Source organism: Thunnus thynnus, chromosome 17 (assembly GCF_963924715.1).
Source record: "Thunnus thynnus chromosome 17, fThuThy2.1, whole genome shotgun sequence".
NCBI lineage: Eukaryota > Metazoa > Chordata > Actinopteri > Scombriformes > Scombridae > Thunnus > Thunnus thynnus.
Window position 1 is genome coordinate 12,281,134 of NC_089533.1, and position 25,814 is coordinate 12,306,947.

Here is a 25,814-nt window from a genome sequence, read left to right on the forward strand (position 1 = left end):
CAAGGACACTTTTGTGTTTTTGTGTTGATAAATGTTGATGATGAATGATATCATTAAAAGAAAACTTTGACACGTTGACAGTGAGGAAAATACTGGTTGCAAAGCTTCAAATTCTGGATTTCAAACTCAGTTCATTTCTCCACTCTAAACTCTATGTTTTTTTTGTTTTTTTTATTGAAATAACATAATCAAACAGTTACATAAAATAACACAAATAACATAACAGCTCAAATAACAACACAATGCAAAGACAATGATTCAAACAACATGCAACGACATGGTTTCAGCAACAGCAGGGTCCATAGCAACCACCATAGCAACGGTCGGAAACATTGCATTCCTACGGTTTTCTGGCAAGACCTGAAATAATTGCATAATAACTAACAAACTAAAAATCACATACATTCCCTGAACAAAGATTATGAAAATAAAATGCACATTTCTCACTAGAAATGTCATTAAAAGGAATTTCAATGCTGAAGCTATCCTAAAATAATGCATTTCCCCTGAGTATAAAAGGAATTTCAGCCATTTGGTTTGTTTTTGCAGACAGGAACTGGCCACTTGCACTGTGGATGCAGGCCAGTAGAAAAGAATAGGCCAAAGAAACGTAAGCATCTGAAACTAATATGTTTTGCACTGTGGACCAACATAGCTACTATACATTTTGATGTGAGACTGGTTTGCAACATGATGCATGCAATTAAACTCAGCACAAATATGAAGATCCAACTAAGCAGTATAAGTCATCTTCAAAATATCCATCTATGATGTGTCAGTTTGTAACACACAAAAGATTAAGTGTAAAGTTAGTATATAAGGTATCATGTAAAAAGTCCCTGATGTAAAAAATCAATTTTGTTATACTGTCAAACACAATTTAGAAACTGAAGAGTCAGCAGTCCTGACCTTCTTAACACTTCCAGGTTTTCACTCCAATCTGGTTGTGTTTACCTTTTCATTAAAAGAGAACCATTAGTCCTCAAAAAAGATGTTATATGATTTCTTATCCAATTTTATTTATTCTTACTCCAATTTTTAGAATTCCTGGTAAAATATTAATATGATATTCATATCATATATGCACCAAAGACATTCTCAGAGAGGTCCTGTCGCACGATTTTTGAGGTGTTGCTCACTTTCACAAAAATGGCATCACCTTTGGAGAAGTGAAACACTCCACCCAAGTAACTGTTTGATTGTTCGGGGTGTTTGAAATGATTGGAATATTTCCTGGACTTCAAGAGGTTAATACTTTTCCCAGTAAACTTTTCAATACGCAAATCAACACGATGATGAAATATACCGGTGTCTGAGAAGGAAACTTTGGAGTAGACATAGTAATACCCCTCCTTCTGAATGACAAGACTTCTGTCTTTGTAGTCTATTTTATAGAGGGGAGGGTCTGCATCTGTGCTCCATGCCATAATGTCTTTTGCATGAACTACATCTTGTCCATCTGAAAGAAAGAAAGAGAGAGGAAAACACCAACAATATGAAGTCTGATTTTTTTTTTTTAATTTTGAGGCTTCAAAAATGACAAATAAACCACATGATTACCACCAGCACTTTGAGAATGTGCCTTCATTTTAAAAGCAAAAGCTACAACAATGTATTTTAATTTATTTTCTGCTTTGGTAATACATTTAACACCATGGTATTGGATTGGACATCAGTGCTGCTCTCACCTGTCAGATGTGCAAGTGGTTTGAAAGGAGAAATAACACAACTGCGCAATTTAGCGGCAGTAGCAGCTTCTTGTTCTGTGTGAGGACCAGACAAAGACATGTCTCTAATGTGCATAAAGTAATTGAAAGTAGTTATCAATTAAAATTGAGTGCAAAACTGCTGACACATACCTGTGATGATCTTAGAGATTGATGCTGAGGTGACCTGCAATGAAAATAAAAACAGTTTACCTCGCAGTTGTGCTTGTTTATTTTTTGTTTGTGAGCATGCACATGCAGATGTGAATGCAATCACCATTGGTGGATATGCAAGTTGAGAAAACAAGACATAAAAAGTAAAAAAACAAAAAAACCCAACTATGATCTGTATGTGAGCAGATTTTAACAAACATTATAAGATCTGAATTGTGTGTAAGGACCACACTGTGTGCAGAGCAAAGTAGGACAGGTTTGTGTTTTTGGTAATCTATAAAAGGTAGATCACAATCATGCTACAGGAAATACACCACTTCTTTTTCTCCACCGTCCCCTGTTTGTATAGTATTTTTGTTTGCTGAATCGCTAATCACCTTTACATGAAATGTGCTGCTTTATTATTTCATGAAACTTTTTTAATGTACTGAGGTCACTCATTTTTGTATTTTACTATTTTTGTCTTGAGATTTTACCTTAGGTTGATTAGTACATATTTGACTCACTCCAAGTAATTACATTTTAACATAAATATTACATTATGAATATAAGATGTTACTGAGACAACTAGAGGAATTCCTGTTATAAATATTTAAGACTAGCGTTTAAAGGAATTTTAAAGGTGTTATCAATAAACAGCAGTTTTGGGTTAATAGTGACAGAACACAAGAAAGAGAAAACTACTAAAAAGAAAAAGAGGAAAACGTGATGAGGAAAGTGAGAGTAAAAAGGGGTTGCAAAAGAAAATTTAATTCAACAAAAAAGAAGCACTGATACTGATTTATACTCACACATTCAGTTTGGTAGAGGCGGTGGATGAGACAGGCCTCTACGATCATGCCGCATAATGCCACGCTCACCAGGATGAACAGCGCTTTCTGCCCCACCCTGGCACACTGTTGCCCCTGGCTTAGCCTGGGTGGTACTGGAGGACAGGTAGCATGGCTGTCCATCAAGTTTACAGAAGGATACCCATCCTCAGCCATATCAACAGTGCTCTTTCTGTAACTGAAAATGAATTAGTGTGGAAATATGCTCCAGAAGTTGTCAAAGAGCGTCGCTTCAATGGGGCCACAGAGACAAACAGAAGAGACAGTGTGACAGACGATGTGAAAAAGTAGCAAAATGGGTGGGCTCACTTGTGGTTGGTTCAAGTGGAGATGGCGCATACAAAGCTCAGAGTCAGATATAGAAATCATGAGATGCATCAGTAAAGCCCCTTTGGAGGCTGTCAGAGATGCACTTGCCTGCACACGATAACTGCAAACATCAAAATTATTCTGTACTTGATACAAATTTTTCTGGTGCAGCTACAGAACTTGACCATCAGTTACAAAGCGTCGAGGTAAAAGACAACAATTACCAAGTGGGTGAGCACAATGCATTTAACCTCCCCTTCATGCCCTCCCACGTCATTGTAATAGCAATGTTGAAATATCCATTCACACTTCCTCTCTCTCATGTTCTTGCTTAGCGGCTTGTCTCATGGTCTGACACCAACAAGTGCACCACCACCGTGGTACGGTGAGAGTTAGTGATTTGTTTAGAATAATGTATGCTCCTTCAGTTTGTTAAATGAATTGAGGGTGTAAATACTATACATATTACTCTGGATCAGATCACAATCACATTTTTAGAAAAATATTCAAGAGAGTATATTCACCTCTGAAATCAATAGTGTGTTTGTGTGATAGATGGAAGTGAACATGGAAAAAAATAAGTTATTTCAAAATACTTTATGTTCAAATACAAACATGGATGATGAATGAGTTGTGACAGCATGATTGTAGGGTAGGACCGGATCAGGGGTAAAAGGGCCTAAGGCTGAATACACTGAACTGAAAACCTGAGAAGCATGATGTGATGGTAGAAAATTAGACCTCCAAGCAGCAGGGCGGCGTACTAAGGAGGGCTGTTGCTCTGTTGTTGACTTCTGACCTTCCAGTAGATTTTTCCTGCAAAGATAAACTAAGTATTACATAATTTAGATAGTTAAACCCTGTCACCGATACTGTCCCATTAATTCTCACAAACATGATCAGTTACTGAGGGTTTTGTTATCAGGAAATGAGTAAATCATGGGATCAAGATAATAATTTAATTTGCTGGGCTGTATTCATAACAAAAATATACAGATACAGATATGAGATTATAAGTGATAGGAGTTTCTGGTAATATAATAATGGTGCAAAACACGTGTTTAATGTAGACTTTATGCATATTCCATGATGATTTAATTGTAATTGTAATGTATTTAAAAAATACCTTCTCTACTGTATGTGTGGTGTTGTTGCATCAAGTGGGTGAAACATTCGCTGCAACTGATACTGAGACCACTCTGCAAAGGCTCCAGTGCGGTCTCGCTTGATGCAACAGGAAGTGCATAGAGGAGTTCATTTCACTTGAGAAAACCAACAAACAACAACCACATCTAAATCATGAGCTGTTTATTTCATTCTTTTGCGTGCATTATTGCACATAGACAGCAGAATTAAAAGTTTTTGTATTATTTTTGTATTATTCATTGTATTATTCAGATATAAAAAATTGTATTATTCAGATATAAAAAATGTATAAGGATACAGCTTGTGTGTTTTTTGAACATTTTAACATGAACATGATGCATATGATTAAACTCAGCACAAATATAAAGATCTAACTAAGCAGTGTATATCAAAGTTATCTTCAAAATATCCATCCATGATGTAACATACAAAAGATTAAGTGCAAAGCAAGTATATAAGGTAGCATATAAAAAGTCTCTGATGAGAAAATGAATTTTGTTATACTGTCAAACACAATTTAGAAATTGAAGAGTCAGCAGTCCTGACTTTCTTAACACTTCCAGGTTTTTACTCCAATCTGGTTGTGAATCTGCCTTTTCATTACAAAGAGAACCATTAGTTCTCAAAAAGGATGCCATATGATTTCTTATCCAATTTTTTTTACTCTTACTCCAACTTTTAGAATTACTGGTGAAATATTAATATGATATTCATATCATATATACACCAAAGACATTCTCAGACGGTTTCTGGCGCACGATTTTTGAGGTGTTGCTCACTTTCACAAAAATGGCATCACTTTGGGAGAAGTGAAACACTCCACCCAAGTAACTGTTGGATTGTTTGGAAGAGGAATGTTTGGAAAGATTGGAATATTTCCTGGAATGCAGGAGGGTAACACTTTTCCCAGTATACTTTTCAGTACACAAATCAACAAGATGATGAAATACATCGTTGTCTGAGAAGGAAACTTTGGAGTAGACATAGTAATACCCCTCCTTCTGAATGACAAGACTTCTGTCTTTGTAGTCCATTTCATAGAGGAGAGGGTCTGCATCTGAGCTCCATGCCATAATGTCTTTTGCATGAACTACATCTTATCCATCTGGAAAGAAAGAAAGAGAGAAAACAACACTGACAACATATTTTTTTTAATTTTGAGGCTTCAAAAATGACAAATATACCACATGATTACCTTCCCTGCACTTTGAGAATGTGCCTTCATTTTTACAAGCAAAAGATATGACAATTTTGACTTATTTTCTGCTTTGGTAATACATTTAACACCATGGTATTGGATGGGATATCAGCGCTGCCTTCACCTGTCAGATGTGCAACCGGTTTAGAAGGAGAAATAACAGGACTGTGCAATTTTTTGTTCTGTGTGAGGACCAGACATGAACATGTCTCTAATGTGCATAAAGTAATTGAAAGTATTTATCAATTAAAATTGAATATAAATTAAAGTGCAAAAGTGCTGACACATACCTGTGATGATCTTAGAGGATGACACTAAGGTGACCTGCAATGGAAATAAAAACAGTTCACCTCACAGTTGTGCTTGTTTATTTTTTGTTTGTGAGCACGCAGATGCAGATGCAGATGCAATCACCATTGGTGGATATGCAAGTTGAGAAAATAAGATGACAAAAGCTTAAATTAAAAAAACAAAACAAAAAAAACTATGATCTGCATGTGAGCCGATTTTAACAAAATTCTCCACATTATAAGATCTGAATCGTGTGTAAGGACCACTGTGTGCAGAGCAAGTAGGACAGGTCTGTGCTTTCGGTAATCTGTAAAAGGTAGGTACACCCCGTGACTGCTGCCATCACGCGGAACACCACACAAGGACAGGAAACTGAGTCAGATATGCAGTGAAAGCATCTGACATCCATCATCATGGAACATCAAGTCTTGCCCCTGCCCCCCTGGGGATGTCAGTGGAGTTCTGTGTAAATAGGCTGGACTTTAATGTACTTCTCTTTCTCTACTCCACTTTCTTCCCCATAATAGTGAATTTCTTTCCTTGTAAGCAGTTTTTGGAGAAAAACAATCATTCATATGATGTAGTAAATGTCAGTTTTGTTTCTGTCACGAAAGTACTTTTATTCACTGATGCCTCTGTTTCACTAAACCTGAGCAAGATCTCACACATTCGTGTGAGTGTAAAGAGGAGTGAGTGTGGGCCTGCTTTTGTCTCCCAATATTAAAAATAGTTTTTTAGAAGTCACACCATAATGCCATCATATGGAGCCCCTAAGGGGACATGGGCAAAAAAATATATACAGTGTTGTTTGAAAGTTTGTGAACCCTTTAGAATTTTCTGTATTTCTGAAAACATGATCAGATATTTACACAAGTCCTAAAACTAGACAAAGTGAACCCAATTAAACAAATGAGACAAAAAAAAATCATTGTTTTCATCTTTTTCATTTATTTATTGAGGAAAATTATCTTATCTTACACATTTGTGGGTGGCAAAAATATATGAACCCTTGCTTTCAGTAACTGGTGTGACCCCCTTTTGCAGCAATAACTTAAACCAAACGTTTCCGGTAACTGTTTATCAGCCCTGCACATCAGCTTGGAGGAATTACCCCATTCTTCCTTACAGAACAGTCTCAACTCAGGGATGTTGTGGGCTTCTTTGCATGAACTACATGCTTCAGGTCCTTCCATAGCATTTCTTTAGGATTAAGGTCAAGACTTTGACTCAGCCATTCCAAAACATTATCTTTCTTCTGTTTTAACCACTCTTTGGTAGAACGACTTTAGTTGTTTTATTGCATGACCCACTTTCTGTTGAGCTTCAGTTCACAGACAGATACCTTGACATTTTCCTGTAGAATGTGCTGGTACAACTCAGAACTCATAGCTCCTTCAATGATTGCAAGCTGTCCTGGTTCAGAGGCAGCAAAGCAGCCCAAACCATGATAATACCACCACCATGTTTCACAGATAGGATAAGGTTCTTATACTGGAATGCAGTGTTTGCTCATTGCCAAACAGAACGCTTCTCATTCAAGCCAAAAAGTTCGATTTTGGTCTCATCCATCCAGAGAACAATGTTCCAATCACCTCCTGGCTTATCCACGTGGTCTTGAGTGAACCGTAGATGGCAGCAATGTTCTGTTTGGAGAGAGTTGGCTTTTTTCCTTGCAACTCTGCCATGTATACCATTGATGTTCAATGTTCTCCTGATGATGGATGCAAGAGAGACCTTTAGTTTCCTAGACATTACCCTGGGGTCCATTGTGACCTCCTGGACTATTACACGCCTGCTCTTGGTGTGATTTTTGTTGTTCGACCACTCCTGGGAGGGCAACAATGGTGTTGGATGTCTTCAATTTGTATATGATCTGTCTGACAGCCGACTGGTGGAGTCCAAACTCTTCAGAAATGGTCTTGTAACCCTTTCCAGCTTGGTGAGCATCAACAACTCTTCTTTGTCCTCAGAAATCTCCTTTGTTTGAGCCATGACACACTTCCACAAACCTGTGTTGTGAAGCTCAGAGTTTGACAGTGAAGACCCAGATTTATCTTCTTTAAATAAGGCAGGGCCTCACAGACTCACACTTGATTGTCATCCCATTAATTGCAACACCCAACTCTAATTTCCCCCTCTAATGAATTGGTAATCTTAGGGGTTCACATACTTTTGCCAGGCACAAACAGGTAACATTGTCAGATATTAACAGACAGTATAAATCTTTATCAGTTGGGTCATAAAGTCTGATGTGTGTCTTTTATTCCAACAAGGAAATAAAAGGTGTTGAGATGGCATCAATGCAGTCTGTTGTATCTCCGTGATATGTGCAAAATGGGACAAATAAATTGTTTGTGGATAAGTTAAATTCTATCCATAGCTGTCCCTACAACTGGCTAGTGGCTACTAGGGGTGTACCTGAATACAAATACATTATTCCGCAAAGCACAAATAGTTGGTTTTATACGAGTATTTGTTTCATACAAATATTTTAAAAATTATTTGTTGGGGGTATTCCCCAGAGATAAAGTTGAGCTACTGACACAAGCAAAGTGCTCTTAAAGACTCTCCATAACCTGTTGTTCCCCTTCTCCTTTCCACAAAGTTAAGTTGTAAAAAATAGGCAATAAATGAAAAGTGCAAAGCAACAATTGCCTTTGAAGTTCCTCCCTACACGTTACACAGTGTGTTGTCTCCGTGTTATGGGTGTTCAAATAGATAGGTCTGGCTGCAATGAGGCGATGAGTAAAGTTTTAGCTCAGTAATCATAATAGTTTTCTAAAATTAAAAGTGTAATAAAAACAAAAACAGGATTTTTAAGCCTCTTTCCACTTTTATTCGAATACAAACACAGATACAAATAATTTTGCTGCCTCAACAAATACAGATACAAATACAAATACTGGGATCTCTAGTGGCTACAGCTTGGGAGGATGGGAGGATGAGAAAATCGCAGTTCAAATCCATTCACTATAAGCCTGTTTTACCAATGTGTTGTGATTATTATATTTTATGGCACACAATGCGTTTTTTTTTTTTTTCTTTAAATATTGTAATGATAATAGTCCAAAATTGTGTGAAAATGCATAGTTTTTAGTCAAATGACATCAAATTTTCTTGGGGGAGGACCCATAAACTCCCCAACCAAAACCCCTGTGGACCTTTGACTTGGCTATTTTATTTGACCGCTACATGTCTGATTGTTTAATCAACTGGATAGCATCATAAAACAACAACAATCATATCATATCAGCAAAAGGGCACAGAACAAGCAAAAATGCCAATATTCTATTGAACACCTTAGCTATGGATACATATCCTCCTGCTTTTTTCCAGTAGCCTCAGACTTTTTCCTTGGTTGGCTGCTCTTGTTTTCCGTTGGAACAATTGATAAGAATGCTTCTTGTTTGGTACAGGCACCAAATTACCGCCTTCTGATTGGCTTCTATTCGTGATCAATAACGAGACCTTTTTAATGATATAATACAGAATAATAATCAACATTAATATTCAGGGGAGACAACTAGCCTACATTTTAATGTGGGTTGCCATGGTAGAGTGGTGCCATCCGTATTTCCATTTGTTGACTCCACTGGCAGAAGAAGAAGCAAATCAACATTATTTATTAGGTATTTTTGAATAATTTTCGAAACCGCTCATCCAAACAACTTCACACATCAACATTGCACTTCCTTGTTTCCCCAGCAATCCACCTGCCTGGTATGAAATAGATCGGATGAATGGTTCTCGAGATATATAAGGACAAACTTATATACAGACAGACAGCGATTCCTTGCTTTATATAGAGAGACTAGTGCAGTGCCCATTCAAAACGTGCCTGTTCGGAACGGGTCGATTTCTCAATACCTAGAAAGAGTTGTGCCCGTCCCCTGAATGCCTCTCATGTAGGCTATCAGTAGACACTACAATTTACCCATGTTCCCTAAATGCCTCACACACAGGCTAACAGTAGACGCTATAATTAACCCATGTTCCGTAAATGCCTCATATGCAGGCTATCGGTAGATGGTACAATTTACTGATGCTCCCTAAATGCCTCACACGCAGAATATCTGGAAACTACAATTTTGACCTGAGCGAAAATTGATCGGATGAACTGTACTGCCCGTTCAAAACATCCCTGAGACATCCTGCACTATGTCTTGAACATACATACAAAGTTCCCATGCATAAGGAACAGGAATGGAGCTAAACTCTCTAAGCTTTTTCAATTAATTCTCTATGGTAGTTCTTATCACTACGGGTGTAATCCCACCTCCGACACAATGTGGGTTGCAATGGCAGAATGGCGCTGTCCGTATTTCCGCTGTTGAATCCATGTGCAGAAGAAGAACCAGAAGCAACGTTGTATATGAGGTATTTTTATATATATCTCTGAACGTGACTGTGACATCCAGCACTAAGTCTTGAACGTACAAGCCAAGTTTCCTTCATAGCACACAGTTCAATAGAGGAGCTTAAATTTTTTAAGTTTTTTCAAGTCATTATCACTACAGATGTAATCCCATCTCCGACCACAATATGGATTGCAATGGCAGATGACGCTGTCCATATTTCCCATTGTTAACTTCACAGGAAGAAGAAGAAGCAAATCAATGTTGTAGAGGAAAAGGGGAAATAACTAAAACTAATGGCCTTAACATTAACCTATCATATTGTTGACTTATCAAGGACACTTTTGTGTTTTTGTGTTGATAAATGTTGATGATGAATGATATCATTAAAAGAAAACTTTGACACGTTGACAGTGAGGAAAATACTTACAGGCGGCAAGTCCTCTGGTCGCAAAGCTTCAAATTCTGGATTTCAAACTCAGTTCATTTCTCCACTCTAAACTCTATGTTTTTTTGTTTTTTTTATTGAAATAACATAATCAAACAGTTACATAAAATAACACAAATAACATAACAGTTCAAATAACAAGACAACGCAAAGACAATGATTCAAACAACATGCAACGACATGGTTTCAGCGACAGCAGGGTCCATAGCAACCACCATAGCAACGGTCGGAAACATTGCATTCCTACGGTTTTCTGGCAAGACCTGAAACAACCTTCATAATAACTAACAAACTAAAAATCATATACATTCCCTGAACAAAGATTATGAAAATAAAATGCACATTTCTCACTAGAAATGTCATTAAAAGGAATTTCAATGCTGAAGCTATCCTAAAATGTTGCATTTCCCCTGAGTATAAAAGGAATTTCAGCCATTTGGTTTGTTTTTGCAGACAGAAACTGGCCACTTGCACTGTGGATGCAGGCCAGTGGAAAAGAATAGGCTAAAGAAACATAAGCATCTGAAACTAATATGTTTTGCACTGTGGACCAACATAGCTACTATACATTTTGATGTGAGACTGGTTTGCAACATGATGCATGCAATTAAACTCAGCACAAATATGAAGATCCAACTAAGCAGTATAAGTCATCTTCAAAATATCCATCCATGATGTGTCAGTTCGTAACACACAAAAGATTAAGTGTAAAGTGAGTATATAAGGTATCATGTAAAAAGTCCCTGATGTAAAAAATGAATTTTGTTTACTGTCAAACACAATTTAGAAACTGAAGAGTCAGCAGTCCTGACCTTCTTAACACTTCCAGGTTTTCACTCCAATCTGGTTGTGTTTACCTTTTCATTAAAAAGAGAACCATTAGTCCTCAAAAAAAGATGTTATATGATTTCTTATCCAATTTTATTTATTCTTACTCCAATTTTTAGGATTTCTGGTGAAATATTAGTATGATATTCATATCGTATATGCACCAAAGACATTATCAGACGGTTTCTGTCGCATGATTTTTGAGGTGTTGCTCACTTTCACAAAAATGGCATCACCTTTGGAGAGGTGAAACACTCCACCCAAGTAACTGTTGGATTGTTTGTAAGAGGAATGTTTGGAAAGATTGGAATATTTCCTGGACTTCAAGAGGTTAATACTTTTCCCAGTATACTTTTCAGTACGCAATTCAACAAGATGATGAAATACATCGTTGTCTGAGAAGGAAACTTTGGAGTAGACATAGTAATACCCCTCCTTCTGAATGACAAGACTTCTGTCTTTGTAGTCTATTTCATAGAGGAGAGGGTCTGCATCTGTGCTCCATGCCATAATGTCTTTTGCATGAACTACGTCTTGTCCATCTGAAAGAAAGAAAGAGAGAAGACAACACTGACAATATGAAGTCTGATATATATATTTTTTTTTTTTTAATTTTGAGGCTTCAAAAATGACAAATAAACCACATGATTACCACCAGCACTTTGAGAATGTGCCTTCATTTTACAAGCAAATGACAATGTATTTTGATTTATTTTCTGCTTTGGTAATACATTTAACACCATGGTATTGGTTGGGACATCAGCGCTGCCCTCACCTGTCAGATGTGCAACTGGTTTGGAAGGAGAAATAACAGGACTGGGCCGTTTGGTGGCAGCAACATCTTGTTCTGTATGAAGACCAGACATAGACATGTCTCTAATTTGCATAAAGTAATTGAAAATATTTATCAATTAAAATTTTATTTAAATTTAAGTGCAAAACTGCTGACACATACCTGTGATGATCTTAGAGATTGATGCTGAGGTGACCTGCAATGAAAATAAAAGCAGTTCACCTCACAGTTGTGCTTGTTTATTTTTTGTTTGTGAGCATGCACATGCAGATGTGAATGCAATCACCATTGGTGCATATGCACATTAAGAAAATAAGATGAAAAAAGTAAAAAAACAAAAAAACCCAACTATGATCTGTATGTGAGCAGATTTTAACAAACATTATAAGATCTGAATTGTGTGTAAGGACCACACTGTGTGCAGAGCAAAGTAGGACAGGTCTGTGTTTTTGGTAATCTATAAAAGGTAGATCACAATCATGCTACAGGAAATACACCACTTCTTTTTCTCCACCGTCCCCTGTTTGTATAGTATTTTTGTTTGCTGAATCAATAATCACCTTTACATGAAATGTGCTGCTTTTATATTATTTCATGAAACTTTTTTAATGTACTGAGGTCACTCATTTTTGTATTTTACTATTTTTGTCTTGAGATTTTACCTTAGTTTGATTAGTACATATTTGACTCACTCCAAGTAATTACATTTTAACATAAATATTACATTATGAATATAAAATGTTACTGAGGCAACTAGAGGAATTCCTGTTATAAATATTTAAGACTAGCGTTTAAAGGAATTTTAAAGGTGTTATCAATGAACAGCAGTTTTCGGTTAATAGTGACAGAATACAAGTAAGAGAAAACTACTAAAAAGAAAAAGAGGAAAACTGAAAGTGAGAATAGCAGTTAAAGGTGATGAGGAAAGTGAGAGTAAAAAGGGGTTGTAAAGGAAAATTTAATTAAACAAAAAAGAAGCACTGATACTGATTGATACTCACAGATTCAATTTGGTAGAGATGGTAGATGAGACAGGCCTCTACGATCATGCTGCATAATACCACGCTCACCAGGATGAACAGCACTTTCTGTCCCACCCTGGCACACCGTTGCCCCTGGCTTAGCCTGGGTGGTACTGGAGGACAGGTGGCATGGCTGTCCATCGAGTTTACAAAAGGATACCCATCCTCAGCCATATCAACAGCGCTCTTTCTGTAACTGAAAATGAATCAGTATGGAAATATGCTCCAGAAGTTGTCAACGAGTGTCACTTCACTGGGGACAAAGCTCAGAGTCAGATATAGAAATCCTGAGATGCATCAGTAAAGCCCCTTTGGAGGCTGTCAGAGATGCACTTGCCTGCACACGATAACTGCAAATATTAAAATGATGCTGTACCTGATGCAAATTTTTCTGGTGCAGCTACAGAACCTGACCATCAGTTACGAAGCCTCAAAGTAAAAGACGACAATTACCAAGTGGGTGAGCACAATGCATTTAACCTCCCCTTCACGCCCTCCCACGTCATTGTAATAGCAATGTTGAAATATCCATTCACACTTCCTCTCTCTCATGTTCTTGCTTAGCGGCTTGTCTCATGGTCTGACACCAACAAGTACTCCACCACCGTGGTATGGTGAGAGTTAGTGATTTGTTTAGAATAATGTATGCTCCTTCAGTTTGTTAAATGAATTGAGGGTGTAAATACTATACATATTACTCTGGATCAGATCACAATCACATTTTTAGAAAAATATTCAAGAGAGTATATTCACCTCTGAAATCAATAGTGTGTTTGTGTGATAGATGGAAGTGAACATGGAAAAAAATAAGTTATTTCAAAATACTTTATGTTCAAATACTAACATGGATGATGAATGAGTTGTGACAGCATGATTGTAGGGTAGGACCAGATCAGGGGTAAAAGGGCCTAAGGCTGAATACACTGAATTGAAAACCTGAGAAGCATGATGTGATGGTAGAAAATTAGACCTCCAAGCAGCAGGGTGGCGTACTAAGGAGGGCTGTTGCTCTGTTGTTGACTTCTGACCTTCCAGTAGATTTTTCCTGCAAAGATAAACCAAGTATTACATAATTTAGATAGTTAAACCCTGTCACCGATACTGTCCCAGCAATTCTCACAAACATGATCAGTTACTGAGGGTTTTGTTATCAGGAAATGAGTAAATCATGGGATCAAGATAATAATTTAATTTGCTGAGCTGTATTCATAACAAAAATATACAAATATGAGATTATAAGTGATAGGAGTTTCTGGTAATATAATAATGGTGCAAAACACATGTTTAATGCAGACTTTATGCATATTCCATGATGATTTAATTGTAATTGTAATGTATTTTAAAAAGGACAAGGACAGGAAACTGAGTCAGATATGTAGTGAAAGCATCTGACCATCCATCATCATGGAACATCAAGTCTTGCCCCTGCCCCCCTGGGGATGTCAGTGGAGTTTTGTGTAAATAGGCTGGACTTTAATGTACTTCTCTGTCTCTACTCCACTTTCTTCCCCATAATAGTGAATTTCTTTCCCTGTCAGCAGTTTTTGGAGAAAAACAATCATTCATATGATGTAGTAAATGTCACTTTTGTTTCTGTCACGAGTACTTTTATTCACCGATGCCTCTGCTTGACTAAACTTGAGCAAGATCTCATACATTAGTGTGAGTGTAAAGACGAGTGAGTGTGGGCCCGCTTTTGTTTTTTAAAAGTCACACCATAACTCCATCATATGGAGAACCCTAAGGGGACATGGGCAAATATATATACATATGTATGGAGCATCTGTATTGAGTGGACATCCTCCACCCAGTGGGTGATTCTTACAGTATCTGCTGTCCACAGCTGCTTTATACTGTATGAAAAGCTTCTCATTCAGTTCATTAAATCCCTGCAGCATCTCAAAGCAGGAACACTGATATGTTGATAAATCTGCAGCCTCTGAGATGCTGCACCAGAGCACAGTGCCGTTATGCACATTCGTTCACCGTGTTTACCTTCATTGAAACGGCTGAAAACAACACCTGGGGCCAGATATATAAATGATGTATATGAACATAAACCATGCATACGCCATTCCCCACACATAAACTGGTGTTTATAAAAGCAGAATGTGTGGTGAGAATGTGCGCACCTCACCCATTCTTCAGACCAGGTGTACACATGATTTTCTAAAGCAGTCTGAGGGTGATGTGATGAGGTGGAGATTAAATATAAGCTAAGAGACGAAATATTTTAGTAAAACATTGTTTGTTTATGTTGATAACCAGCTGCACTCATTGTGTGATTGTTTTTTGTTTACACAGATTTGTAAAATGCCAATCAAAGGTGCATTTATTATGGTAACATTGATTAATTACTTTGTGTGATCAATTTTATCATTTGATTAACACAGAAGTCAACATTTTATTTTTCCACTGGCGCCGGAAGTAGAGGGTCAAGGGGCATACAGGCCATGGTTGTATTACGGACAGTAAAGTTGCTGTTTACAGTGTTTAAGGCTTTTCTCCACACAGCACACAGATTGGTCCATGAAAACAGCAGAGAGCACAAAAGCCTCAAATTGCGTGGCTTTAATTAGCAGAGGTGTGCACACACAGAGCTCTCCACAATCACAAACCAACTTCCATGTATTTTGCTTATTTTACTTCTCTAGTATTTCGCATCTATGTCATAATCTACTTAAATGTCCACCAGAATAGGCTACAGCTGTTAATATGACTAAGGCAGGTCTGAATTTTACATAGATGTCGTTCAGGTGTCACTGAATGTATCCAGGATTTCGTGGAAACATCAGCACTGATGTACTGTTTGTTGATGTTCAGATTCTTTCCTTTGACTTTATTAAAGACCCGCAGCATCACACGGCAGCTGAAACGATAAGTGCGTCTTTAAATTGAGAGAGTGATGTGCGCATTTACGCACGTGGCACAGCAGCGGTAACTTCATCAAAAGGATCGGTCGGGATCTGATGTTCTATGTTCTGCACATCTACACAATTGATCATCATTGACTGTATATAAAGAGGTCAACTGTTACACATAGATTCCAGGTTTCTGCGGTGGAATTGTTTGTAATAAAACAGCCCTTATGGGTCGCCCTTGCTGAAAACAGTCCTTTGTAGAACAATAAGGGGCTGCGTTAGTGTGTGGATATTGTTTAGTGTCGGTGAGAGAATGAAATATGATCCAGCAGTCCGGTTGGAATAACATATTATTGCATTTAAAGGCTGATCAGTAAAATACTGCACAGCGGTTTGTAATATTTACAACTCTGGAAAGTTATCATGCTGCAACCCTGTTTATTAGTGCGCACATGTGGAGCGCGTCTGTGTCCGCAGAAAATACGAATAGGCCTTAACGCACACGCACACAGAAACTTTTTTGGCCCCAGCACTTCTCTAATGAAACTGGTGCCCCTGTATTTTGCTCATCATTGCTTCTTTTCCAACTTTCTTTTCAGCAAAAGTAGCATCTCATGAGACAATCCACAACAGCAGCTAGGCCTCTTGGATCACCGTGTCTCAGAGGAAGGTATATCTGTGTGTCGTCTGCATAACAATGAAAAGAAACCTTGTGTCATTGAATGATTTGGCCAAGTGGAAGCATGTAGATGGAAAATAAAATTGGACCTAAAATAGAACCTTGCAGTACGCCACTGGTAATGTGGGTTGTGGAAGAAGTGAAGTTACCAATGGTGACCGAGAAGGTTCTTCTAAAAGGTAAGAATAAAACCGATCAAGTGCAGTGTCCTTGATGCCCACCGAGGTCTTAAGACGGTCAACTAAAATAGTGTTGTCTACTGTGTCAAAAGCTGCACTTAGATCTAAAAGAATTAAAATTGAGCTCTCCCCCTGTCAGCTGCTAAAAGGAGGTCATTAGTTAGCTTGAAGAGGGCAGTTTCTGTGCTATGTAAAGCTCTAAAACCTGACCGAAATTTCTCAAAGATGTCGTTTTGACACATAAAAGCTAAAAGTTGGGTTGAGACCACTTTTTCTAAAACTTTGCTTAAAAAGGGAAGTTTAGAAATTGGTCTAAAAATATTAAAAACAGAGGGATCGAGGTTAGGTTTCTTTAAAAGAGGTTGCACCACAGCATGTTTAAAAGTAGAAGGAAAAAGTCCATTTTCAAGGGAACTGTTGATAATCAATAAAATACTGGGGCCAACTATGTCAACAATTTTGTGGAAATAGCATCAAGGCTGCATGTAGTGGGCTTCATGTGGGCTATGATCTCAGATAAAAATGACAGTGATATAAGTTTAAAATTACTAAAAAAACAATGAATGTCCCTGCTGGTATGTAAAACAAGGGCTGGGGGGGATTTGTTGCCTTATCTCCATGATCATAAGCGTGGGAACGAATTATATCTTGTCTTTGTTACCAAATCTTGGTAACACTTTATAATACAGCCCACGTTTTACTGCTGATATCTACTATACTACGATATCTAGACTATCAGACTATCTACAGATAGTCTGCATGAGAGGCATTTAGGGGATGGGCACAACTTTCTCTAGGTATTGAGAAATCGACCCGTTCGAAACAGGCACGTTTTGATTGGGACTGCACAAGTCATTTTAATGTTTGCAGTTACCTAACCCCTAACCCTGTGCAGGCAGGTGCATCTCTGACAGCCTCCAAGGCTTGATAATACATCTAAAGATTTGGTAACACTTTATAATACAGCCTGAGTTTTACAGTGTAACTTCCCATCACTTACCATGTAATTTCCCAGAACTTATGGTGTAACTTCCTTGTATGAATCCGTACATATAAAATACTTTCCGGTTCTTACTGGTACTTAAATGTAGGTACAGCGGAAGAAAACAAAACAACAAGAAATCCAGCAATCCACTCGCCAGGTATGAAGTAGGTCAGATGAACGGTTCTCGAGATATGCGAAGGACAAACTTACATACATACATAAATACAGACAGAGATTCCTTGCTTTATATAGAGACTAGTACATTGGGCTGTATTCACAACAAAAAGGTACAGATACAGATATGAGATTACAAGTGATAGGAGTTTCTGGTAATATAATAACAGTGCAAAACACGTGCTTAATGCAGACTTTATGCATGTTCCATGATGATTTAATGCATAATGTATTCCTTTAATTCATTATTAAGAGATGATAATGTCACTATGAGTTTATAACTGATTAGTTAACAATTGATGGATCATTAATCAATGATTGTTACTTCACAGTTGCTTCAAACATGAATCCAGTTGAATCTAAGGGCATTTGAACAACTTCTCTGAAAGCAGAACAGCACTTTTTCTCATAGAAATATGAAATATCTAACTGAAAGCGAGATACAAACACCTCTATGTTGCTGCCTACAGAAACAGTGGAGAAGTTTTGTAATGCTGACAAGTCATCCGATTCCCAACACAATATTAATATGACACAATTGTATTTCTTGCTCACTTCAGTACATTATAAACTGCTGACATGTCTAAACATGTCTTTTCATTCTCATATGATTTGTCAATTTGTCCCTGCTGATGTTTCTGATTCCTTGCTTGATATAGAGACTAGTACATTGCCCATTCAAATCGTGCCTGTTCAGAAAGGGCCGCTTTCTTAATACCTAAAGAGAACAATGCCCATCCCCTAAACGTTTCTCATGCAGACTATTGGTCTACGCTACAATTTACCAATGCTCCCTAAATGCCTCAAATGCAGGCTATCAGTAGATGCTACAATTACCGATTTTCTATGGTAAACTTTTTCAATTCATTCTCTGTGGTAGTTCTTGTCACTAAAAACTTACATGCATACATAAATACAGACAGAGATTCCTTGCTTTATATAGAGACTAGTACATTGCCCGTTCAAATCGTGCCTGTTCGGAACGGGCCGATTTCTCAATACAGAGAACAGTGCCCATCCCCTAAACGCCGCTCATGCAGACTATTGGTAGACACTACAATTTACCATTGCTCCCTAAATGCCTGAGATGCAGCCTATTTGTAGACAATACCATTTACCAGGGGTAAAGGGGCCCAAGGCTGAATACACTGAACTGAAATCCTGAGAAGCATGATGTAATGGTAGAAAGTTAGACCCCCATGCAGTAGGGTGACATACTAATGAGGGCTATAGCTCTGTTGTTGACCTCTGACTTTATAGTAAATTTTTCCTGCAAAGATAAATTAAGTATTACATAATTGTTAAACCCTGTCACCGATACTATCCCTGCAAGTCTCACAAACATGATCAGTTACTGAGAGTTTGTTATCAGGAAATGAGTAAATCATGGGATCAAGATAAAAATTTAATTTGCTGGGCTGTATTCATAACAAAAAGATACAGATACAGATATGAGATTATAAGTGATGGGAGTTTCTGGTAATATAATAACGGTGCAAAACAAGTGCTTAATGCAGACTTTATGCATATTCCATGATGATTTAATGCATAATGTATCATTAATTCCTGTAATTCATTATTAAGAGATGATAATGTCACTATGAGTTTATATCTGATTAGTTAACAATTGATGGATCATTAATCAATGATTTTTACTTCACAGTTGTTTCAAACATGAATCTAGTTGAATCTAAGGGCATTTGAACAGCTTCTCTGAAAGCAGAACAACACTTTTTCTCATAGAAATATGAAATATCTAACTGGTGGCCAGATGCAAACACCTCCATGTTGCTGCCTACAGAAAACAGAAACAGTTCTAGTAATGCTGACAAGTCATCTAATTCCTGACACAATATTAATATGACACAATTCAATTATTTGCTCACTTCAGTACATTACAAACTGCTGACATGTCTAAATATATTAGTTCTCATATGATTTGTCAATGCCAAGGCACATTGAAGCTTATTAAGGCCCTTAATGTTGGTTTTTCCTTTGATTTGTCACTTGCCTGTATGATCCAAGTCACTAATCACATAAACTCATACTGACTTGATTATTTCTTAAAGGTGAACTATAAGAATTTAGGATACATCCTGCCTTACTCATATCAAGGCCCCTTTTCTGTGCTTTTACCCACAGCTCCCCCTATAGGATATAATGGGACATGAAAAGTACAGCATTTGATAATTGACAGTATAAAAAAAAAAAGAAAAAAGAAAGAAAAAACAAACTAAAGAAAATGATTCAATCAGCACAAGTACAAAGCTAAAAAAAAGTATAAAAAGCCGTAAAAATGTAAAAACAGTATTTACCTTCACAGTAATCTTACAGGCCTACACGCCAGGTGTACACACACTACATAACAGGATTATATTGCACCTTGTCACCACACCTCAGTTTTGCATGAGACTGCAGTTCAGACTGCGCAGCGCTATTGGTCGACACAGAGAGTGGATCCACTCATTCAGTTTTGATCAGGGAACCAATTATCAGGCTATTCTCCAACCGTCGGAGTATGAGAGTAAGCCATTGTAGATATACAGTAAAATTGCTTTATTGTGCATGTATGACATAGAAGAACGTGTGGAATAAATGAAGTATGCACTGCAACCAGAGGATAATGAATTTTTCTGCACAGCCCTTTTTGCTGGCATGGTTTACTCTGACTGTAGGCTTGACTTTGGCTTTGGGGCCAAACCAGGACATGGAATTTACATTTCTGTTACCTGCTGGCAGCACAGAGTGTTTTTACCAAACCACCGTGAGAAACGACAGCATGGAAGTTGAATACCAGGTAAATACAGTTTTCTCTCCTGTCTGTCTGGTACAGTGACAGTGTAATGTTGTGTTTAGTTTTGGACAGCTTTATGAAAGTTTGTGAATAATGTCTAACTGAAATACCAGTGAGTAGGCTTTGGACTTTGTCTTGCATGCAGAGAGATAAGAAATCCACTACTGCTGTTGTTGCAGAACACACCTGTCCTGTGTAACAGGTAGAAAAACAAAAATGATCTAAACTGCAAAAATACATTTTAAAAGTACTTAACATGCATCCTGGTTTATCACAAACATGCATTTACAAGATGATGACACTGTAAATGCATCCAAAATATATGTTGGCCACCAAAATTAGTTTAAAATTAATGTAATATGCAAAATACAAGTACATCTGTTTGCCAGTTTTGTACATTAGTAAAATACCTCTAAATATAGCCAGCCTGAAATTTCAAGCACACCTGTACTCAAGTCTCTCATAATGTATTGTTGAGCTCAGTCATTTTATAGTTGTGACCTTTGCCTTGTTTCACCTTCTACCATCACACCACAGTCATCAGGACTGTGTTAATGTGACGTCACAGTCAGGGCACAGAATTGGCACCAGCCACCAGTGAAATGCTGGTAATGCTGGTGAGTGGCTGGTAAAATTTTGAATATTCAGTAGCCATTTGGCCAGTGGACAAAAAAAGTTAATTTTGCACCCTGGTCAGTCCTGGCTGCTCTGCTGTGACACATCACTGTGTGCTGAGTCAGAGAGGAGATTTTCCTGGAACAGTTGACTCATGATGCTCCAAGGCCGCTGCACAGAGGTCTCATTTATCAATCAGCTGCCTTGTCCCAAACCTTTACTAAAGAGACAGTGACAAATACAGCTCCACTGGCCTGTAGGCCGAAGGCTCCTTCCTGATGTGGAACTGTATGCCTGGCTGCACTTTCTGACACAACATTTTGAGAATATTACAGCCCACAAAAAAGGCAGAAGATCATGTATACATTTACACAGTATGAATCACTGTCTGAGAATGACAGGGTTGTGTAGAACATGGGTACAGAAAAATAGCAAACTGTGGGCCAAATCTGGCCCTCCAGCAAAAATATTTGGCCCCTTAACAGAAGCTGAAGTTTTCCCTTTTATAGATTTTAGCAGATCATTTACTTAACTCTTCATAAATTTACAGTAGATAATGCACAACACAACACAACACTCATGCAAATCCCAATAAATAGCCTATAGTGACCTCATAACATCTTATAAATTTACAAGATGCATAACACAGGACATAAGTTGAACAAAAAAATTATCTGATCAGAAGAGATTTGTGTCAATAAAAAGCACTTATTCCTTTTGCTTTAATCATAAATGAAGCAGGCCACTGTTTACTGTGGGCGGATAACCACTTTCATTTCCCTGTGCTGTAACAGAAAGTTTGTTCATGTTTATGAGTCATTTTTGCCAAATGAGTATTAAAATAAGCTGCTGTCACTCTATTAGCCCTCATATATTAATGGAAATGATGACATCTGATGATGACATATATAACCTTAAAACAGTTTTAAAGAAACAAAACATAACTTTTTAGGCTGTGTTTTCACTGTGCCTGTACACCAGCCCCCCCAATAGACCATGCTGAAAAAAACTGGCTCATGGTTGGATCTAATGACTGACCTTGGTCCAGAGAGTTTGAATTCTTCTTGTATTGAACCTCTCACACAGAGGCTTGATATGATAAAATAAATAAATAAACCTTGAGAAAGTTAATGCAGGGCTGCTGAACTGTGTCTGAACCCATCTTTTGACAGAGAGAATTTTGGACACAGACACACAGACTGTCCCATTATTATCACTGTGGGGTTAATATTTGAGGTAGGTTGTAGTTCAATGTACTATCAAGATTTAAATTTGAATGTAAAAACAGCCTTTGCCCAGATAGTCTAATGAGTTCTTGAACTGTGAGCTGCACGTCAGGAATAAAAATGTGAAGATAACTTTGGAAATGTGAGTGAGTGCTGAATGATTGTTACGTAGAGTCTGTACATCCTCCATTACTGAACTCTATCCCCATGTTTCTTTTACAGGTGATAGCTGGTTCAGGTCTAGATGTTGGTTTTGCCCTTATTTCACCCAGTGGATACCGACTGGCCTCTGACTTCAGGAGATCTGACGGCATCCACATGTAGGTCACCTAATTGCTTTCCAACAACCATCTCCTTTTGATGTAATGCTCAATCCCTGCAGTACTCTTTATTTAGATCAAAACCAATTAACTATGACTTCTAAACAAGCATTAAGGCAGCAGTCATGGTTTCTTCCCCCCAAATTATAATACATGAATACCTGGAAAGAAAGAGACCTCATTTCAGATCAGCACTTCCTCTCCTTTTCCAAAAACCAACCCTATATTCTATTTGCATTTTCCGCAGGATTCAGCAGGATATTCATAAAAACAAATGTTTACACTCCACTATTTTTCAGCTGTGATAGTGTCAAGGGTAGTCGCCACCTCTCCTCAAAATTTGATACCTTCCTGCAGGGTGGATCCCACTGAGGATGGAGACTACCGGTTGTGTTTCGACAACAGCTTCAGTAAACTGTCAGTGAAGATGGTGTTCTTTGAGGTGAACATTAATAGTCGGAGCAGCTCAGGAGGAGATGAGTGGGCAGACGCAACCATGACAGAGGACATGGTGGAGTACAAACTGGAGGACATCAGGGTGAGAGGGAAAAATAAAGAGCTATTACATCTCCTGCAGCTATGATTCCCCTCTAGACAACACCTGAATCATCTCATGTCATTCTTTCTGATCTCTCAACATCCTAGCAGTCTCCTTCACCTCCTCCTGTGTACTGTTCTTGTCTTTCTCTCCCAGGCGAGGATAGACTCTGTGTACAAGCTCCTGGAGAAGAGTCGTCAGGTGCAGACAACACTGAGGGCCTTTGAGGCGAGGGATCGTTACCTTCTGGAGGATAACCTGTGGCGGGTGTCCTTCTGGTCCTGCCTCAACCTGCTCGTCATGCTCACCGTCGCCGTCACTCAGATTTACACCCTGCAAAACCTCTTTCAGGACACAAAGCGGATCTGCACATAGTCATCACAGAACTGCTACATCACCTCCCAGCAGAGATAGCAGAACCTGCGTGCCATGAGACCTGAAAGTTTGACACTAAACACTAAACTGATACATGTGTGAAAGTGTCAGTTTTACAATAGCGCCTTGATAGTTCACACATTTGGAAACCGGTTTATTATGCAGTGTGAAGTTCACTGCAGCCAAAAAGTGCTTGCTTTGATGTTTTGCGAATATGTGAGTAATAGAAATTCCTGTCATGTCAACACCTGAAAGTCATTTTTAGGGTACAGTACCGTAATATGCACACACCCATGTATGTACTTTATACACATATACAAACACAAGTAAAATACTTGTCGCACTGATATCTGCTAATAATTTCATCAGGGAATGTAGAAAACCACAGCTGTTCACACTGGAATGTTGTTTTATTTAATCTCAGACACTAAATTTCACATTTACATTTATTGCTCTACACTATGTTTTATCAAACCAATTGCCAAAACAACCCAAAATTTAAATCACACTTTAAATCTTAACTGCGAATAAAAAAAAAAAAAATTAAAACAAAAAAAAAAAGACAAAGCAATCTCCCTGATTGATTTCTCCATCTGGAGGTTACAAAGACAGCAACAGTGCAGTCACACTGATGGCAAGTTGGTTTCGGTTGATTCATTCACCTCCTTGTGGATACGTTGCAGTCCTTTCTTTCATGCAATTGCACTTTGTGATAAAAACCTACATAACGGAGTAGCTATGGATGATTACAAATGCCTATAGAATAACAAACCAAACAAAATGAAGTGAAATACAAACGCATCAAAAGGAAATATATACAGCGTGTATTGAATTTCACTTGATTTGGGTTTTTTTTAGGCAGTTTCAATCTTCCGTAGTAGGTAAAAGCTATTGTGCATTTAAGTCACTACCGCTATCTTCTCACCCTATACTGAACTTCCTGGGACTACGCAGTTTCCTAAGCCTTCATTAAAATTTTCTGTGGTTAAACATCCTCAGTGGCAGCATTACACCATCTGAAGGGCATTTTCTGTGTGTCATCACGGAACGGAGACATGTTGCAATAATAAAAAAAAAACATCTTTATGTTAAACAGTCTTGGCACAGTATCTGGTAGTGTCCCTAAATGTTACATCATGTTACAGTTTTTCATTACAACTTGATTCCAACCATGTTTGGAAATATTTAAAAAAATTAGTGTTTAGAACTATTTTTGGTAACATACGCTGTTTAAAAAATAACTTCCTCTGGTTTCAAGTTTTAAGCCTTAGTAACTCATAACAATTTTTAGGTCTTACTGGCAGTATCAGACTACAATTGGAAGCATGTAACATTAATAGTTGTTTTTTTTTTTAAGTGAACTCAAAATTAGATATCCAGTTCTTCTGTGGTCCCGTTGTTATCATGGATTGAAGTCATTTCATGTCCACTGCAGGCTGGTCAAAGTCACCACTGGTTTCGACGGGGAGCCGGGCGCCTGTTCAGGAACAATCAGCCAACATTAATCTCTCAACCTTGTGACATGCAAAACTATCCAGTCATAGGAATGGCAAGGGCATTCGTGATGAGGCAATCTGTTAAGTGAGAGGGCTACAAATCATCCTCCTACTCTCATCGGAGAATATGATTAGATACACAATCCTGATTCAAAGAACTGTTTTAAAAGATGTTTGGAATAATCTGGCCAATGGCTTTTCGCACATTTGGTGTAAACTATATAAATGCTGATTTAATCAATACATGCACTGAACGCAACATAAGATTACTATGATTACTATGACAAGGTATTGATTTTTTTTTTCTTAGAACACCTTGGTGAAAATGCATGTGTTGAGCATAAAGAGCAGTGACTATTGTTTGCCTCTCTGAAACAGGCAGACAGCCAATAGAGGGTTGCCATAGGAACATTTGCAGGCTTCTGTCAGTCTGCGTTGGTTTGTAGAGAGTGAAGGCACTAAGGAGAGAGAG

General features: G+C 37.9%; 3 protein-coding genes across 3 annotated transcripts; 1 reads left to right on the forward strand and 2 right to left on the reverse strand.

The window, feature by feature from the left end:
• Positions 1 to 152: 152 nt before the first annotated feature.
• Positions 153 to 3,204, reverse strand: LOC137168317 (tumor necrosis factor ligand superfamily member 6-like). Its single transcript, XM_067570860.1, has 4 exons — positions 2,672 to 3,204; positions 1,860 to 2,070; positions 1,689 to 1,763; positions 153 to 1,459 (listed from the first exon to the last, which is right to left on the reverse strand). The coding sequence occupies exons 1-4, from the start codon at positions 2,864 to 2,866 to the stop codon at positions 1,071 to 1,073; spliced, it is 870 nt and encodes a 289-aa protein (XP_067426961.1). The 5' UTR covers positions 2,867 to 3,204; the 3' UTR covers positions 153 to 1,070.
• A 7,160-nt stretch (positions 3,205 to 10,364) lies between these two features.
• LOC137168362 (tumor necrosis factor ligand superfamily member 6-like) lies at positions 10,365 to 13,573 on the reverse strand. The gene is made up of 5 exons (XM_067570907.1): positions 13,477 to 13,573; positions 13,080 to 13,296; positions 12,241 to 12,274; positions 12,061 to 12,132; positions 10,365 to 11,827 (listed from the first exon to the last, which is right to left on the reverse strand). Exons 1-5 carry the CDS (start codon positions 13,515 to 13,517, stop codon positions 11,433 to 11,435), a joined length of 759 nt encoding a protein of 252 aa, XP_067427008.1. The 5' UTR covers positions 13,518 to 13,573; the 3' UTR covers positions 10,365 to 11,432.
• Positions 13,574 to 19,859: 6,286 nt separating this feature from the next.
• tmed1a (transmembrane p24 trafficking protein 1a) lies at positions 19,860 to 24,132 on the forward strand. Its single transcript, XM_067570497.1, has 4 exons — positions 19,860 to 20,775; positions 22,836 to 22,933; positions 23,291 to 23,471; positions 23,628 to 24,132. The coding sequence occupies exons 1-4, from the start codon at positions 20,581 to 20,583 to the stop codon at positions 23,844 to 23,846; spliced, it is 693 nt and encodes a 230-aa protein (XP_067426598.1). The 5' UTR covers positions 19,860 to 20,580; the 3' UTR covers positions 23,847 to 24,132.
• The last annotated feature ends 1,682 nt before the right edge of the window (positions 24,133 to 25,814 follow it).

Coding starts and splice junctions, on each gene's coding strand:
- LOC137168362 (XM_067570907.1), bottom strand. CDS start 13,517: ATGGTCAGGTTCTGTAGCTGCACCAGAAAAATTTGCATCAG. Junction 12,275..13,079: donor ATCTCTACCAAATTGAATCT/GTGAGTATCAAT, acceptor TTTTCATTGCAG/GTCACCTCAGCATCAATCTC. Junction 11,828..12,060: donor ACCAGTTGCACATCTGACAG/GTGAGGGCAGCG, acceptor TCTTTCTTTCAG/ATGGACAAGACGTAGTTCAT.
- tmed1a (XM_067570497.1), top strand. CDS start 20,581: ATGCACTGCAACCAGAGGATAATGAATTTTTCTGCACAGCCCTTTTTG. Junction 20,776..22,835: donor GCATGGAAGTTGAATACCAG/GTAAATACAGTT, acceptor TTTCTTTTACAG/GTGATAGCTGGTTCAGGTCT. Junction 23,472..23,627: donor ACAAACTGGAGGACATCAGG/GTGAGAGGGAAA, acceptor TTTCTCTCCCAG/GCGAGGATAGACTCTGTGTA.
- LOC137168317 (XM_067570860.1), bottom strand. CDS start 2,866: ATGGCTGAGGATGGGTATCCTTCTGTAAACTTGATGGACAGCCATGCT. Junction 1,764..1,859: donor AATCTCTAAGATCATCACAG/GTATGTGTCAGC, acceptor GTCCTCACACAG/AACAAGAAGCTGCTACTGCC. Junction 1,460..1,688: donor ACCACTTGCACATCTGACAG/GTGAGAGCAGCA, acceptor TCTTTCTTTCAG/ATGGACAAGATGTAGTTCAT.